General features: G+C 45.7%; 1 protein-coding gene across 1 annotated transcript in view; it reads left to right on the top strand.

Moving 5' to 3' along the window:
* CACNA2D2 (calcium voltage-gated channel auxiliary subunit alpha2delta 2) overlaps nucleotides 1-17,916 on the top strand; it is a 1,426,314-nt gene that overhangs the window by 1,103,002 nt on the left and 305,396 nt on the right. The window contains exons 8-9 of the mRNA XM_030206789.1: nucleotides 5,274-5,324; nucleotides 11,129-11,228. Of these exons, the coding sequence (XP_030062649.1) occupies nucleotides 5,274-5,324; nucleotides 11,129-11,228 (151 nt within the window). The remainder of the gene's footprint in view (nucleotides 1-5,273; nucleotides 5,325-11,128; nucleotides 11,229-17,916) is intronic.

Raw genomic sequence — 17,916 nt, forward strand, 5'->3', positions numbered from 1 at the left:
CACCTAGAGCGGAGGCTCTGAGTGGATCGGAGTGGACCTGGGAGTCACCTCAGAGAAGGCTATGAGGATATGCAGATGAGCTGCAAGTCCTCCACACCACCTGAAAGGCAGCGGGTTGTAGAGCTGGGCATCTCTCAGCCAAGGAAAGGTTTACCAGAGGTTAGGGTGAAGCCAGCATTCCTCCCCCTGAGGGTCTCCTGATCTTAGCCAAAAAGCACCTGGAAACCCTGGGAACCTGGAGCGAGAGCCCTGGGAAGATCGGGGTGGACCTGGGAGTCACCCCGGATACAGCTGTGAGGATAAGCAGAAGGGCTACAAGTCCTCTATAGCACCTGGTGGGAGTGCTGGACACCTAGAGCGGAGGCCCTGAGTGGATCAGAGTGGACCTGGGAGTCACCCCGGAGAAGGCTGTAAGGATATGCAGATGAGCTGCAAGTCCTCCACAGCACCTGAATGGCTGCCGGAGGTAGAGCTGGGCACCCCTCAGCCAAGGAAAAGCTTACCAGGGGTTAGGCCGAAGCCAGCATTCCTCACCTAGAGCGGAGGCCCTGAGTGGATCGGAGTGGACCTGGGAGTGGACTTGTATTCTGAAATATAAATTTCAGAAAGATTTCAGGGAGAGTTGCACAGTACGATGACCTGACTTTCTCAGGATAGGTTGATCTAATCATGGACCTTTGGCTCACCATGTAATAGATTATGAGATTTATAGTCCAGCTTGTCCTATTGAAAACAAGGCTGTAGGTACCAGAATCTGAAGCTAGTAGTATGTCCAGGTCAAGCTGCCCTTCCATCAGGATTTGTAAACTATGAGACAGGCCGATAGAAATGCAGGATTAATGGTGTATTGTTGTTGTAATGTGTCAGGCCTCTCAAGGGGAAACAGGATTTGTGAGCCCTTGGGCCACTGCCGTAGAGCGACACTGGCAGGCAAAACCCCCACCCAGTACTGGGCAACACACCAACACGGCAGGGAACTGCAGACGTAGATAAGCAGGCAGGGATACAGGACTGCAACAGACTTCACCTACACTTGACCACCATTCCCCAGGGGTTGAGCCCCCAGGTGCAGGTGGCCGGCAGGACTTACAGGATCCAGGAACACAAACAGGGGAAAGGACTCAAGAGCAAGCTTGACTAACAGGGCCAGGAATCAGGACAGAGAACTGGGGAAACCTCCCCAGGTAACAGGACTCAGCAACAAGCTTGCACTAACAAGGACTGGAGGGAAAGGCAAAGGGAAACAAGAACACAAAATAGACAGACAAGGCTAAACCCAAAGCTGGGCTACAACTACCACCTAATACCAGAACACAACTGAAGGCTGAACACCAGGCAGCCACCAACACACAGGGAAATAAAACAGAAAGCCCACAGTCAGACAGAACCAGGGCCGTGCCAACAAGGTAAGCGCGGTAAGCGCAGCAGGGGGTGCCTGCCTTCAAGGGTGCCGTGCTGTAGTTGTATTTTTGAAAAAAAACCTTACTCCTCCACTCCATCCCCGATTCCCCGGCGCTTTAAATTTACCTCGCTCCGCCTCCGACGTCTGCGCAGCGTCAGTGAAAGCGCTGCCTGTCTGACGTCTCTCCACCAGCCTTCCCTTTGCTCATTCATTCCGTCTGTGTCCCGCCCTCAAGGAAATGATGTCAGAAGTAGGCGGGACACAGAGGGAACGAACGAGCGAAGGGAAGGCTGGTGGAGAGACGTCAGACAGGCAGCGCTTTCACTGACGCTGCGCAGATGTCGGAGGCGGAGAGAGGTAAATTTAAAGCGCCGGGGAATCGGGGCGCACGCCAACTGATAGTCTGCAGGGGGGGCGCCAACTGATGGTCTGTAGGGGGGCACCAGAGACCCTAGGCACGGCCCTGGACAGAACACTGAGGCAGAGGGCAGAAGCCCACAAACCAAAACACTAAGGCAGTAGGCAAAAGCCCACAAACAGACACACAAAGTAGGAGGCAAAAGCCCACAAACAGAACACAGAAGCAGAAGGCAAAAGCCCACAAACAGACACACTGAAGTAGGAGGCAAAAGCCCACAGACAGAACCCAGAAGCAGAAGCCCACAGACAGAACCCAGAAGCAGAAGGCAAAAGCCCACAGACAGAACACTAAAGCAGAAGTGCAGAGGCACACCAACTGACCTATAGCGATGCAAAGGCAAATTCTGAAAGTTCCCAGGTGCTTAATAAAGGCACTACAGGTGAGGTCACCAGCAGGGTGGGGCTCAGCAACACAAGAGCAGAGCACAGCCTGGCTGGAACAGGATCCCGGAATGGACTAGCCTGGACTGGAATGGATTTCAGGATTTCCACCCAGGCTTCAGGATTTACACGCCGACTTAGCTTGGCTGGAGGAACCCCAAAGCAAGTACGACAGGAAATATAGTAACAATCGTGACATAATGTACAACTGTAAACTTGGCTTAATACTCACATGATGCTCTTACAGGGTTCAAAGAGACTGAATGTTCTAATGAGAGAAAAATTTGGAAAGGTCACTTTACACACTATCAGTAATCCACATTCTCATGATAGCAAGCATCATTTGTCCTTGTGAACAGTAATTTTCTAACAGACAGGGAAGGTACATAAATGCATAAGTAGCCCCTATAGCATCTGGGTGTCTTTACAAACCAGCATCCCCAAAGGTTTACGCACTAAATTGAACCTGCTATGAGACTGAACTCATTTGTGCTTGGGAATGAGTGGATAATGCCAGCACATAAAGCAGATATGATGTTTTCCAAGCACCTCCTTTAATGCACATATCTGCTGTTCTACATGTTCCAGTCATTTGCATTCGAAGTTTGCTTTGCAGATGGCTGTTTTTCCAGGGCAATTTTGTACATTCATTTACAGTGGTGGAAATAAGTATTTGATCCCTTGCTGATTTTGTAAGTTTGCCCACTGACAAAGACATGAGCAGCCCATAATTGAAGGGTAGGTTATTGGTAACAGTGAGAGATAGCACATCACAAATTAAATCCGGAAAATCACATTGTGGAAAGTATATGAATTTATTTGCATTCTGCAGAGGGAAATAAGTATTTAATCCCTCTGGCAAACAAGACCTAATACTTGGTGGCAAAACCCTTGTTGGCAAGCACAGCAGGTCAGACGTCTTCTGTAGTTGATGATGAGGTTTGCACACATGTCAGGAGGAATTTTGGTCCACTCCTCTTTGCAGATCATCTCTAAATCATTAAGAGTTCTGGGCTGTCGCTTGGCAACTCGCAGCTTCAGCTCCCTCCATAAGTTTTCAATGGGATTAAGGTCTGGTGACTGGCTAGGCCACTCCATGACCCTAATGTGCTTCTTCCTGAGCCACTCCTTTGTTGCCTTGGCTGTATGTTTTGGGTCATTGTCGTGCTGGAAGACCCAGCCACGACCCATTTTTAAGGCCCTGGCGGAGGGAAGGAGGTTGTCACTCAGAATTGTACGGTACATGGCCCCATCCATTCTCCCATTGATGCGGTGAAGTAGTCCTGTGCCCTTAGCAGAGAAACACCCCCAAAACATAACATTTCCACCTCCATGCTTGACAGTGGGGACGGTGTTCTTTGGGTCATAGGCAGCATTTCTCTTCCTCCAAACACGGCGAGTTGAGTTCATGCCAAAGAGCTCAATTTTTGTCTCATCTGACCACAGCACCTTCTCCCAATCACTCTCGGCATCATCCAGGTGTTCACTGGCAAACTTCAGACGGGCCGTCACATGTGCCTTCCGGAGCAGGGGGACCTTGCGGGCACTGCAGGATTGCAATCCGTTATGTCGTAATGTGTTACCAATGGTTTTCGTGGTGACAGTGGTCCCAGCTGCCTTGAGATCATTGACAAGTTCCCCCCTTGTAGTTGTAGGCTGATTTCTAACCTTCCTCATGATCAAGGATACCCCACGAGGTGAGATTTTGCGTGGAGCCCCAGATCTTTGTCGATTGACAGTCATTTTGTACTTCTTCCATTTTCTTACTATGGCACCAACAGTTGTCTCCTTCTCGCCCAGCGTCTTACTGATGGTTTTGTAGCCCATTCCAGCCTTGTGCAGGTGTATGATCTTGTCCCTGACATCCTTAGACAGCTCCTTGCTCTTGGCCATTTTGTAGAGGTTAGAGTCTGACTGATTCACTGAGTCTGTGGACAGGTGTCTTTCATACAGGTGACCATTGCCGACAGCTGTCTGTCATGCAGGTAACGAGTTGATTTGGAGCATCTACCTGGTCTGTAGGAGCCAGATCTCTTACTGGTTGGTGGGGGATCAAATACTTATTTCCCTCTGCAGAATGCAAATAAATTCATATACTTTCCACAATGTGATTTTCCGGATTTAATTTGTGATGTGCTATCTCTCACTGTTACCAATAACCTACCCTTCAATTATGGGCTGCTCATGTCTTTGTCAGTGGGCAAACTTACAAAATCAGCAAGGGATCAAATACTTATTTCCACCACTGTATTCGTTAAGATTTATTTGCTTCCTTTTTGAAGGAATTCACTCAAGGCGGTGCAAAGCAAGAATAAGCTAGGCATAGGCAGAAGACATTTACAGCAGTAAAACTATTCAAATAACATGCGCAGTTTTATTTAAATTTATAGGCCCTGTTATTCAGTGGCTTCTACCTGACTAGCTGGGGCCAGGACTGGATTTTCAGTGGCAGTACCCAAATAATGCTGCCGAAAATTCTCAGTGGCCACCCTAGCATTATCCAAATAATGCCAGAGAAGGCCAGGTACTGCTAATACTCAACATTAATACCCAAATACATTCCAGGCAAGTTAGGATAACAGCAAAACTTGTCTGGATTGAATCTGGGTACCAGCCCTGAATATTAATGGTACCTGGATATCTTCCGGTGGCTGCCTTTACCAAAATATTCAGTGCCAGTATAGATCGGTACTGATTTATCAGGGTATAACTTTAAACACCGCCGACCACAGAATTTAAATATCAGACGTATAGTTAACAAGTTACTGCAATGCACAATGAAACAACACAATTATGGTAAAACTGCAGTCACAAACCGGATTTCATAAAAACTGGAAATCCATTACAATGAAACGTAAAGATTTTCTCCTGGACTTCTTAGCATGGAAGTGCCAATAGAAAAACAGTTCATAGTAACAGAGCACCAAATTGTTCTCCTGTTAGTCCATTGGTCTCACTAGCTGTAAGGTTGTCCATGAATGGAATGTGATTAGAAGACAGGCTATTTTGAACAGTAAAGTATTTTATTATTTGTAGTCTGTACACTAATGTATTTTTTTTTTCTGCTCAGGTACATCCAAGGAGCCTCCTCTCCGAAGGATATGGTCATCATTGTGGATGTGTAAGTCAATCTGTGTTTATGGAAAACATAGGTTTATGCTGTAGAAATTCTGTTGCCCTTTGCCAAGCAAAAATCCCATCCCTTGATTCGCCTTTTACCTAGCGAGAGGGTAGGGAAGAGAGAAGAAAGCTCTCTTTAAAACATGCTCAGCAACAAATAGCAGCAGAAATATTGGGGCGTTTTCTTTACTTCATCTGCTTGCACTTTGCATAAGTTCCCTTGCTGATCCAGGGCAGAAAGGGACAAGAAGAGCTTGTCTCTGCAGACCCCCTACCTCTGCTCTCCAAGGATGCCACTTCAAGACAGGGTTTCTTCCGGAAGATGAGGAAAGACTGATGGAGCTACCCTTGTCCGCACCTCTTTCTCAGTTACCTCCAAGGGAGCCCTCTGAAAAATTCCTTCCTTAATCTCATTACAGTGGCTTGAACTACCCCTGCTTTAAAGACTTAACAAAATTATAGCCAAAATATATTTATATCCTATATTTGAAAAAGGCAGACATGATACGCATTGTATCTTGAAGAACTTAAACAGAGACCCTTTACACATAATTTTACCACAATCAACTAGCCAACATGTAGGGGATTAGTTAATTGGTGACTCTGGCAACTCATGTATCCCTCTATTGTCCCAGGTACAAAATAAGTACCTGTATATGATATGTAAACCACTTTTATGGTAACTACAGAAAGACAGTATATCAAATCCCACCCCCACCCCCTTTACATTGTATGTATCTTTGGTTCGGACTGTGGCTTATTCTGAAGTAATTCCTACGTTGGGGAGGGTAGAGGAAAGACTATGCAAAATAGAGGAATTCAATAAGTGGCTTGAGACTTGGTGCAAAGAAGAAGGTTTTAGATACATAGGAGAATGGGGTAATACGTGGAAAAATAACAGGCTGTAATGTAATGATGGGCTACATCTTTCTGTGATGAGAAAAAGGACCCTTGGGGAGAAATTCAGACAGTATGTTTCTAAACATTTAAACTAGAGGGTGGGGGTGACAAAAGGAAACAGAGGATTTCGGAAAGTCACCCCCAGACACCCAAACTCACTAAGCACATGGAAAGCTATGTGCACAAATGCTCGTACTCTAAGTAAAAAGGTTCAAGACTTGCAAGCCCTGATGTTTGAAGAAAACTTGGATATTGTTGCTATTACGGAGACGTGGTTCGACGATTCCCATGAATGGGATGTGACCGTACCAGGCTATAATCTTTTTAGGAAGGATAGAGAGGGCCGAAGAGGTGGAGGAGTGGCTCTGTATGTGAGAGAGAATATCAGAACGGCTGAAATGCGGGGAACCTGGGGAAAAAAAGAAGCTTTATGGATCGTCCTGGAAAGAGAAGACAGAACCTGTATCCACACGGGGGTTATCTACAGACCTCCTGCGCAAACGGAGAAGTTAGACAAGGATCTGATAGAAGATATTCAAAAGATTGGTATGAAAGGGGAGGTGCTACTGTTGGGAGATTTCAATTTGTCTGACGTGGATTGGAACATCCCATCTGCAGAATCGAAAAGAAGTAGGGAGATTGTGGATGCCTGTCAAAGTGCCTTGCTCAGACAAATGGTGACGGAACCCACGAGGGAAGGGTCGATGCTGGATCTAGTGCTCACTAATGGATGTAGTGTTTCCAATATCCGGGTGGGTGCCCACCTATGTAATAGTGATCATCACACCGTATGGTTTGATATAAGGGCGAAGGCGGAGTTCGGACGCACAAAACTCAAAGTACTGGATTTCAGATGTACTGATTTTGACAAATGGGGGAATACCTGAAGAAGGAGCTGTTGGCGTGGGAAGGCGTAGGAGAAGTGGAAAAACAGTGGTCCAAGCTAAAGGCTTCTATAAATATGGTGACTGATCTTTTTGTGAGGAAAGTAAAAAACAAGAGAAACAGAAAGCCTATATGGTTCTCCAAACAAGTAGCTGAAAAAATAAGAGCAAAAGAGGCTTTGTTCAAGAAATACAAAAGAACGCAATGAGAGAATCACGGAAAAGATTATCGGATTAAACTCAAAGAAGCGAAGATGGAAATACGTCTAGTGAAAGCGCGAGCGGAAGAAAAAATGTCTAAAGATGTAAAGAGAGGTGTCAAGACCTTTTTCAGATATATTGGAGAAAGGAGAAGAGATAGGAATGGAATTGTGAGACTGAAAGATAATGAGAATGGCTATGTGAAGAGTGATGAAAATAAAGCGAACATGTTAAACAATTATTTCTCTTCGGTTTTCACAGAGGAAAATCCTGGAGAAGGACTGTGGTTGGCTGCTGAGGGAACATCTGGGAATTGAGTGGATACTGTGCCGTTTACGGAAGAAAGAGTTCATAACCAGCTGGAGAATCTGAAGGTGGACAAAGCTATGGGGCCGGATGGGGTACATCCCAGGATACTGAGGGAGCTCAGAGAAGTCATGGCAGGACCTCTTAAAGATTTATTTAATAGATCTTTAGAAACAGGAGAGGTTCCACGAGATTGGAGGTGAGCGGATGTGATCCCTCTTCACAAAAGTGGAGACAGAGAAGAAGTGCGAAACTACAGACCGATAAGTCTCACATCGGTGGTAGGAAAAATATTGGCGTCGCTGCTGAAAGAAAGGATAGTTAACTTTCTAGAAACCGACGGGTTACAGGACCCGAGGCAACATGGCTTTACCAAAGGACAATCCTGCCAAATGAATCTTATTGACTTTTGACTGGGTGACCAAAGAACTGGATGAGGGATGTGCGCTAGATGTAATCTACTTGGACTTCAGCAAAGCCTTTGATATGGTCCCCCACAGAAGACTCATGAATAAGCTGAAAGGATTGAACTTAGGACCGAAAGTGTTGAACTGGATAAGAAACCGGTTGACCGACAGGTGGCAGAGGGTGGTGGTAAATGGAATCCGCTCAGAGGAAAGGAAGGTGAGCAGTGGAGTTCCTCAGGGGTCGGTGCTGGGGCCTATTCTGTTTCATATATTTGTGGGAAATATTGCTGAAGGGTTGGAAGGAAAGGTGTGTGCCTTTTTGTGGATGACACGAAAATAGCCGATAGAGTGGATACCCTGGAGGGAGTAGAAACGATGAGAAGGGATCTCCGAACGTTAGAAGAATAGTCGAGGGTCTGGCAGTTAAAATTTAACAGTACTCCTGTTCTATATAAATTACAAAATCTTTATTAGTGAAAACAAACCAGTGCATTAAAAGAATTACCAAATAGTATCCCTGCAACTCACTCACACTGCCATCCACACCAGACTTATACCCTGATCACATATGTAAATCCCACATTGAACATAAACCCTAAATTGCAGTTTCTTCAGTCTCTGTGTATCATCAGAGCACAATCTCAATAAAGATCAGTCAATGAGCCCTAAAAAAACACAAGGGCACACAAAACCCAGTTCTTAATAATTGTAGCAGATATTGAACATGGCTGATCTTTGTATCCAACAAGTTCTCAAGTGAAGAAAGGGAGCAGGGAATGAGTGAAGCCGACAGGCGCACGGCACCCCCCCCCCCCCCCCAGCAGGTAAAAATGCACCCGGGGGGGGGGGTGTCCTTTAGCCGGTGGGAGGTGTCCGTCCTTTCGCTGGGGTGGGGGGGGTCGCGCTGCACCCGGGGGGGGGGGCACATCAGCGATCCGCCCCGGGTGTCAGCCACCCTAGGAACGCCACTGGACATGGCAAATACATTTTACATAGTAACATATGTAACATAGTAAATGACGGCAGATAAAGACCTGTATGGTCCATCCAGTCTGTTCTAAGTCCTAAGCACGACCTGTCCCTCCTTCTGTTAACCAGCCAGGAAACATTTGATGCCAGCTACAGAACAGTCTTATTATGTGTGGAATTGTTAAGGGAGCTCAGACACTGTAAGAAACAGCCTTTATTTTGGAGACTGAGTCAATGTCAGCTGGTCCCACCTGGATTTGATGGGCTTGATCAGCTTCATCTCCCTTTTTCCTGGAAAGAAATCCTGAGAAAAATATTTGTTGGGAAGAGGAGGGGAACGGGGGTCTTACTTTAACAATTTTGTTCCCTTCCTTGACACTTAAATAAAAAACAGAAGTAACCCCAAAATGTTTAGGGCTCAATATTCAAAAAGCATCATGTCGATCATGTGATTGTTTTATTTTTTCCTTTACGTATAATACCAGACATCTAATATTATACATCTGGCATTGTGTATCAATCAAAAGGGTCTGACGTTCCAGGGATGGTGCTATCCATATGTATAAATTATACATATATACATATTCAGCCTCTATAGGGGGCATTTTCTAAAATTGGTTCCCTTCATTTAGGTGCCCCAAGGACACATGGTAGGAGCCTATTGTATAATGGAAGGTGGGCACCGGGTTTTCTTCAAAAGTATTGGTATATTTAACATTTATTGCATAGACCTGGCATGTGCAGAAGCTAAATGTGGCAGAGAGATATCTAACTTACAGTTTTCTATACCAGTAGCGTACCAAGGGCAGGGTGGTGGGGGCTGTTGGTCCCAGGTGCAGGCAGCAAGGGGGTGCACGGAGCAGTCGTGTGGTTCTCGGCTCTGCCGGTCCCCTGCCCCCTCTGATGTCACTTCCTGTTCTGGGGCAAGGGACGGGCAGAGCCAACCGCCACGCGACTGCTCCGTGCACCCCTATGCTAGGAGGAAGGGTGGTGGAGGTGGTGCACTTTGGGGAGTATGACGTGTCTCAGAGGGGTGTGACCCGCCCCTGGTGACAACAAAGCTAGGTACGCCAATATTCTATACGTTTTACATATAACTGGTAGTCCTGCCATGTCCCGCACATGCTTCTGGGTATCCCCGTCCCTTGCAGATAAGCGAGTCTTTGCAGAATAGCACTTAGTTGGCCTTCTGGTGCTTTTGTAGGCAAGTGCTAGTCTTCTAGACATTTTGGGCCAAATTCTATAAATGGCACTTAAAAATCACTGCCAAAAAAGCACACGGTTAGCTTGATTCTATAAAAAAACACCTAAAGTTACCCATAGTTTATAGAACAGGTGCACGCGCTATTCTTGTGACTACAATTTAGGTGCACCCATTTAGGCCACCTAAAACCAGGTCTAAATACCTGCGCCTAAGTTAGGCGCAGATCTGGGTGTATTCCATAACAGTGCACATAGATTTTTGAAACGGTCATAACCATGCCCCCTTTTCCACTGCGCACCGCGTTCTAGAATATGCCTAGAAAGTTGTGTGCGTAAATTCTAATTAAAGCCAATTAGCGCCGCCAATTGGTTGTTAAGTACCAATTATCAGCACTGATTGGCTTGTTAATTAAGTTGTGTGTGCAATCTGGCCATGCGGACGAATTTTCGAGCACAGTTTAAGGCGCCATTTCTAGAATTTGGAGGATTATACAAAGGTACAAAGTATGGCATCCAGGTGTTATTTATTTATTTACATTATTTACTACCCCACCTGATCCAGAAAGTTCTTGGTGGCTTACAATAGTAACATAGGTAAGAACATAAACAATACAGTAAAACATACTAATGAGATAAAAGTGAGCAAAATCAACCTTAGCAATAACCCTCCAAAATAAATACATAAGAGTTACTAAACATTAGTGATTAAAATTCTGTTGAAATCAACACATCTTAAGTCCTTTCTTAAAAAGAAACAATTTGTTCCTATGTGAAGATGCCCAGTTGCAGAACAGTCCCCTAGGTGATCCCGCTTTTTTTCTTTAGATGTTTTTTTGGGAAGAATATGGTTTTGATGACTTGGAGTTTCCATGTCTCCCAGTTTCTTTGAGACTGGTGCCCCGTTTTATGAGTTTTGTCTGTGCTCTGCCTTTCAGGAGTGGCAGTGTTAGTGGACTGACCCTGAAGCTGATGAAGACCTCGGTCATGGAGATGCTGGACACCCTCTCGGATGATGATTATGTCAACGTAGCTTCAGTAAGTATCCAGGGAAGATGAGCGAGAGATTTGTTGGCAGTCGGAGGTATAATATTAGGGGCTTCCCAGATGTAGTTCTCTGAAGATGCAATGGGAATATCGTTTTGAAAATGACAAATTAGTTTGACTCATTCTTCTAGCATTTTAATGTAGCTATTTCCTTTAAATCTCTTTTTCTCTCTATTTCCCTATGCCTCTCTGTTCTCAGTATTTCTTACGTCTCACTTCTTTGCTGTCCTTTACCGGCCTTTTCTTTGTGTCCCAGACCTTTCTCTATCTCTTGTTCAGTGTCTCAAGTGCCATCATTTACCTTCTCTCTGTGTATCTGTGCTTCCCCCACCTCTTCTCTTTTTTTTCTGTTTGTTGTCTTTCCTTTTCTCTTGGTACCTTTCTTTAACCATCCTTCTTTGTCATCTTCTTCTTTTCTCCATCTCTGTCTTTCTTGCCCCTCTATTCACTGTAACTCCCCGTTTCCGTTCGTCCCAGGCCCCTTCCTCCATTTCCGTTCTTCATTTCTCCGTTTCTATTCTTCCCAGGCCCTGTCCTCTTCCCTTTTTCTTATTTCCATATTCCTGTTTCTGTCCTACTCTCCAATTTGTGTTTTCATCTGCTTTTCCCAGACTCCCTTCTATGATCTCTGGAGTCCATTAACCTTTCCTACCACCTTTCAGTGTTTTTCTATAGATTATTCTTTATTTCCTGTGTTAAAGCTCAGGAGAGGTAAGTGCAAGAAGGGAACATGAATGCTCCATTAACCAGGAAGAGCACAAAAAGACTGTCCTGGATTGGGAAAAAGCTGACAGAATCACATTCTGCAGCTGGCAGGTACCTTTATCGGTACAGGCAGAAAGGACCTTCATTTCTTAGGTAATAAGGATGTGCAGCTGGCACCATCTTGATAACAAGAAGTAGTTAGTCTGGAGCAAAAGAGAGTCACTCCTGCCTGAAGACTATTATATGTGATGATAAGAGAGTGTGGGGTGGGGGGGGGGGGGGGAGGCAGGGAGGAGATAGGTATCAGGAGAGTTTTTGAAGCTTGGGAAGAGGGAGCGGCAGACATTTTGTTTTTCCTGGGGAATATTTGGGGGAATTCTATGTTTCTTTCATTTTAAACAAATAAAATTAAAAAAAAAATGTTCAGTGCATTCCCCTACTATGTAAATATGATAGCAAATTACAAAATGAACTTGGGAGAAAGAAACTGCTTCTTTTCTGACTGTTCTCTCTGCTCAGAATCTTTTTGGGGTGTTTGCGTAGGTTTTGTCCATTGTGAGGAAGAGAGACGTTCATTGTATTATAGTCAGGCGTGTAGAAGATTGTGTGAGTTAAATTCAACATAAATGACTCCTCTGTGGACACAGTGCTTGAGCAGCCACTGGTCCCTATGGTCAGGGTCTTACAAAAACCCAGAGAATGTCACGAAATCCAAGCAAGAGTGTGGTTATTGCTGAGGACACTAGGCTGAAGCAAAGAGTTTAGCAGATGCATTTCTACCCTTATCGCCAGCTGAAAGTAGATTAGACCATGTAAGAGGCTGTCTGAATAGCTCCACTGCTGGTATTTTTGTTGATATTTTTCGATCATCTCCAGAGTTTTATACAACATAGCAGTAGAGATTAAAGAAAAAAATAAAAGCAAGCAGTAGGTGAAGCCGTAGGTGGAACCTTTTTACTTCAGGGGCTCTCAACCCAGTCCTCAGGGCACAACCAGCCAGTCTGATTTTCAGGATCTCCACAATAAATATGCATGAGATAGACCTGCATGCACTACATCCTTGGTATGCAAATTATTTTATGCATATTTATTGTGGAGATCCTAATAATCTGCCCTGTGGAATGAGTTGAGAACGATTGCTTTATTGACTAACTAGTATATTTGTGACTCAGTAGCATACCAAGGGCAGGGCAGTGGGGGGGGGGGGGGGGGGGGGGGGAAGGTCCTCCCCAGGTGCAGGCAGCAAGGGGTGCAAGGAGCAGTTATGCAGCTGTTGGCTCCGCCGGTCCCCTGCCCCCTCTGATGTCATTTCCTGTTCCATGGCAGGGGATCAGCGAAGCCAACAGCCATGCGACTACTCTGTGCACCCCCTTGCTAGGAAGAAGGGTAGTAGGGGTGATGCTCTTCAGGAGTGGGGTGATGCTCCTTGGGGGGGGTGACATGCCTTGGGGGGGGGGGCGCAGCAGCAACCTTCCCCGGGTAGCAAGGAAGCTTAGGTACACCACTGCTGTTGGAGCGGGGCCGCCGAAAGACTGAGCCGGGCCCGGGACATCCCCCCCCTAGCCGCCGCACCGCCCCCGCCTCCTCCCCCCTCCATCGCTACTGTTGTCGCCTCCCTCTCCTGCTCCCAGGCCGCTGCAGTCCCCAGTCTCCACCTGCCTTCCCTCATCTCCCTTCTGTCTGCTATCCAACCCCCTTCATTAAAAAAAAAACCTCGAAATTGGCAGCACAGCGCTTTCTGTGTGAAAGCGGCAGATTGCCTCGGGCGGGCCTTCCCTCACTGTGCCCCGCCTTCGCGGAAATAAGAAGTTACATCAGAGGAGGGCGGGACACAGTGAAGGAAGGCCTGTCCGAGGTGATCTGCCACTTTCACACAGAAGGCGCTGTGCTGCCGATTTCGAGATTTTTTTTTTAATGCAGGGGACCGGGTGGTGGCAGGCAGAAGGGAGCTGAGGGTAGGCAGGTGGAGACTGGGGACTGCGGCACCAGCAGCCTGGGAGCAGGATAGGGTGAGAGACCCTGGCGCCGGGCCCTCCTTGGAGTCCTGGGCCCGGGGAATTTTACCCCCCCCCCCCCCCGCCCCCCCACCGGCGGCCCTGTGTTGGAGTGACCTAATGGTTAATGCAACAGACACTGATTCTGGCTACCTGGGTTTAATTCCCACTGCAGCTTGTGACCTTGTCTAGGGACAGATAAAGTACCTGCATGTAATGTATACATCACTGCGTACATCTGATAGCGCTATAGAAATGATTTGTAGTAGTAGTAAACTGATTTATGTCACATTCAGTTTGATGTGACATAGGGAAACTGGATTTTGAGACATATAGAGACACAATATTCAGAACAAGCCGGGCCCTATTTTCAGCCAATCTTTGGTGGTCTTTTACTAAGCCACAGTAGCATTCTTAGCTCGCGATAGAAATCAGCTCGCGGTAAATGCCGAGACGCCCATAGGAATATGCTAAGGGGCCCTTTCACTAAGCAGTGATAAAAAGTGGCCTGCACTATCCCCAGTGCATGTCTTTCCCGCATGCTAAGGCCACTTTTAGCACTGCCAGGAAATGGCCAATTTTTCTATTTCGGCAATAATGGCCAGGTGCTAATTTTTCCATTAGTATGTGAGCATTACCGACGCCAATTTTGTAGGTGATAAGTAGGGTTACCATATGTCCGATTTTTACCCGGACATGTCCTCTTTTTGAGGAAATGGCCGGGCAACCGGTCAGGTTTTGCCAGCCTGCCCGTTTGTCCAGATAAACGGGCAGGCAGGTAGGCCTAGTGGTGTCCTATCCTCCACTCTCCTTACCTTACTATACTGCCCTGGTGGGTTAGGGACCTCTTCAGGGCAGGAAAGAGCCCCCTCTTTCCTGCCCCCAGTGCCTGCATACTGTTTCTTACGCTGATTCAAAATGGCCACCGAGAGTTGAAGTCTCGCGAGGCAGCTTCAACTCTTGGTAGCCATTTTGGATCGATGCTGGGACCGAAGTCAGCAAACTCTTTCCTGTCCCAAAGAGGTCACTAGACCACCAGGGCAGTAAGGTAAGGGGAGGGGAGGATAGGTCACCCTTAGGGGTGTGTGATGGGGGCGGGGCGGTATGTGACAGGGACGGGGGGGGGGTGTAAAAGGGGGCAGGATGGGGGTGGGGCGGAGCTTGTGTCCTCTTTTTGTGGGGGACCAAATATGGTAACCCTAGTGGTAAGGGCTCATGCATTGACCACGTACTAATCAATTAACATGCGGTAATGTAGTTGCGTAACCAATTAGTGTAGGACACACCTACTGTGATTCAGACCTTTCCCCAGTGTAAAAATAAATGCTATTTTTTAGTGTGTGGGTAGCGCATGCATGTGCAAAACGTTTTGTGAGACACCTGAGCGTGGCCCGTGGTAGTGCATTTTAACCTGTGGTAAGCTTGTGTAGTGCTTACCAGAGCTTGGTAAAAGTTTCAGCAGAAATTTCATCTTAATGAAAGAGCTTTTCGCCTATAAATTTAGGCCTACCATTCATTTGCCTACAATTATGAGGCTACTGTTGAAAATCTGTGTTAAGCTGCTAACTTTTTCCCCACCCTAAAGCCACTCCTATTTCCACCTACTTTTTAAGTTTAGAACTTTAGTGAAACTTTGAGAATAAAATGACACATTCAGCCCTACTAAATTTTCAGAGAGGCCAATTTAGGAGCCTAATTCTGAAACTTAAACACAAATCCTTTGAATATCAGGCCCATAAATGTGACCTAAATGGACATGACCAAATCTAGTCATATTCTATATCCCGCATGCAAATTTAAGTCTGTTCTATAAAATGTAGGCATACTTTAGAGAATGTACCTAGGCATAAATATTTTGTGCATGCGGGTTTTTCAGGCAGAATCTAGCTCAGAATGTGCCATTTTGGACTATGGAGGCAATTCTATAAATTGGTGCCTTCATTTAGTTGCCCCAGTGTCGTGCTGGGTGCAATTCTGTGATGACATCTGTGCACCGAGATACCCTTATAGGCTACTAATATAAGTCAACATGGGCACGCCTACTTTTAGGCACCATTTATGCCATGCCGACATGCACCAAAGTGAGCACTCTACCAGAACCCTTATCCACACTCTTATCACCTCTCACCTTTATTGTTGCAACCTGCTTCTCACCAGCCTCCCACTTACCCATCTCTTCAATCAGTCCAAAACTCTGCTGAGCGACTCATTTTTCACAATCCTTTCGCAAGTTAACAACTTTGAATAACTTTGTGTCATCAGCAAATTTAATTACCTTGCTAGTTACTCCCATCTCGAAATCATTTATAAATATATTAAAAAGCAGCGGTCCTAGCACAGACCCCTGAGAAACCCCACTAATTACCCCTCTCCATTGTGATTACTGCCCATTTAACCCCACTCTCTGTTTCCTATCCTTCAACCAGTTTTTAATCCACAATAGGACATTTTCTCCTATCCCATGACCCTCCAATTTCCTCTGTAGCCTTTCATGAGGTACCTTGTCAAACGCCTTTTGAAAATCCAGATACACAATATCAACCGGCTCCCCTCTGTCCACATGTTTTACTCCTTCAAAGAATTGAAGTAAATTGGTCAGGTAAGATTTCCCCACACAAAAGCCGTACTGACTTGGTCTCAGTAATCCATGTCCTTGGATGTGCTCTGTAATTTTGTTTTTGATAATAGCCTCTACCATTTTCCCAGCACCGACGTCTGACTCACCGGTCTATAATTTCCCGGATCTGCCCTGGAACCTTTTTTAAAAATGGGCGTTACATTGGCCACCCTCCAATCTTCCGGTACCACGCTCGATTTTAAGGATAAATTGCATATCACTAACAGTAGCTCCGCAAGCTCATTTTTCAGTTCTATCAGTACTCTAGGATGAATACCATCCGATCCAGGAGATTTGCTACTCTTCAGTTTGCTGAACTGCCCCATTACGTCCTCCAGGTTTACCGTGAAGTCAGTAAGTTTCTCCGACTCGTCCGCTTGAAATACCATTTCTGACACTGGTATCCCACCCAAATCTTCCTCGGTGAAGACCGAAGCAAAGAATTAATTCAATCTCTCCGCTATGTCTTTATCTTCCTTGATCGCCCCTTTTACCCCTTGGTCATCCAGCGGCCCAACCGATTCTTTTGCCGGCTTCCTGCTTTTAATATACCAAAAAAAATTTTTACTATGCTTTTTTGCCTCTACTGCTATCTTTTTTTTGTAATTCCTCTTGGCCTTCTTTATCTGCGCCTTGCATTTGCTTTGACACTCCTTATGCTGCTTCTTATTATTTTTCGACGGTTCCTTCTTCCGTTTTCTGAAGACGTTTCTTTTAGCCCTAATAGCTTCCTTCTGCTCACTTTTCAACCACGCTGGCTGTCTTTTGGACTTCCGTCTTTCTTTTCTAATTCGCGGAATATGTTTGGCCTGGGCCTCCAGGATGGTATTTTTGAACAGCGTCCATGCCTGTTGTACAGTTTTTACCCTCTCAGTTGCCCCCCTAAGTTTTTTTTTAAACCGTTCTTCTCATTTTATCATAGTCTCCTTTTTTAAAGTTAAACGCTAACGTATTTGACTTCCTGTGTATAGTTACTTCAAAACTGATCATATTATGATCACTGTTATCAAGCGGTCCCAGTACCATAACGTGCCTCACCAGATCATGCGCTCCACTAAGGACCAAATCTAGAATTTTTCCTTCTCTCGTCGGTTCCTGCACCAGCTGCTCCATAAAGCTGTCCTTGATTTCATCAAGGAATTGTACCTCTCTAGCGTGTCCCGATGTTACATTTACCCAGTCTACATTTGGATAATTGAAGTCACCCATTATTATCACATTGCCCATTTTGTTTGCATCTCTGATTTCTTTTATTATTTCTGCATCTTCCTGCTCATCCTGGTGAGGCAGACGGTAGTACACTCCTATCACCGTCCTTTTCCCTTTTCTACATGGAATTTCAACCCACAATGATTTAAAGGTG

Source organism: Microcaecilia unicolor, chromosome 6, assembly GCF_901765095.1.
Source record: "Microcaecilia unicolor chromosome 6, aMicUni1.1, whole genome shotgun sequence".
Taxonomy (NCBI): Eukaryota; Metazoa; Chordata; class Amphibia; order Gymnophiona; family Siphonopidae; genus Microcaecilia; species Microcaecilia unicolor.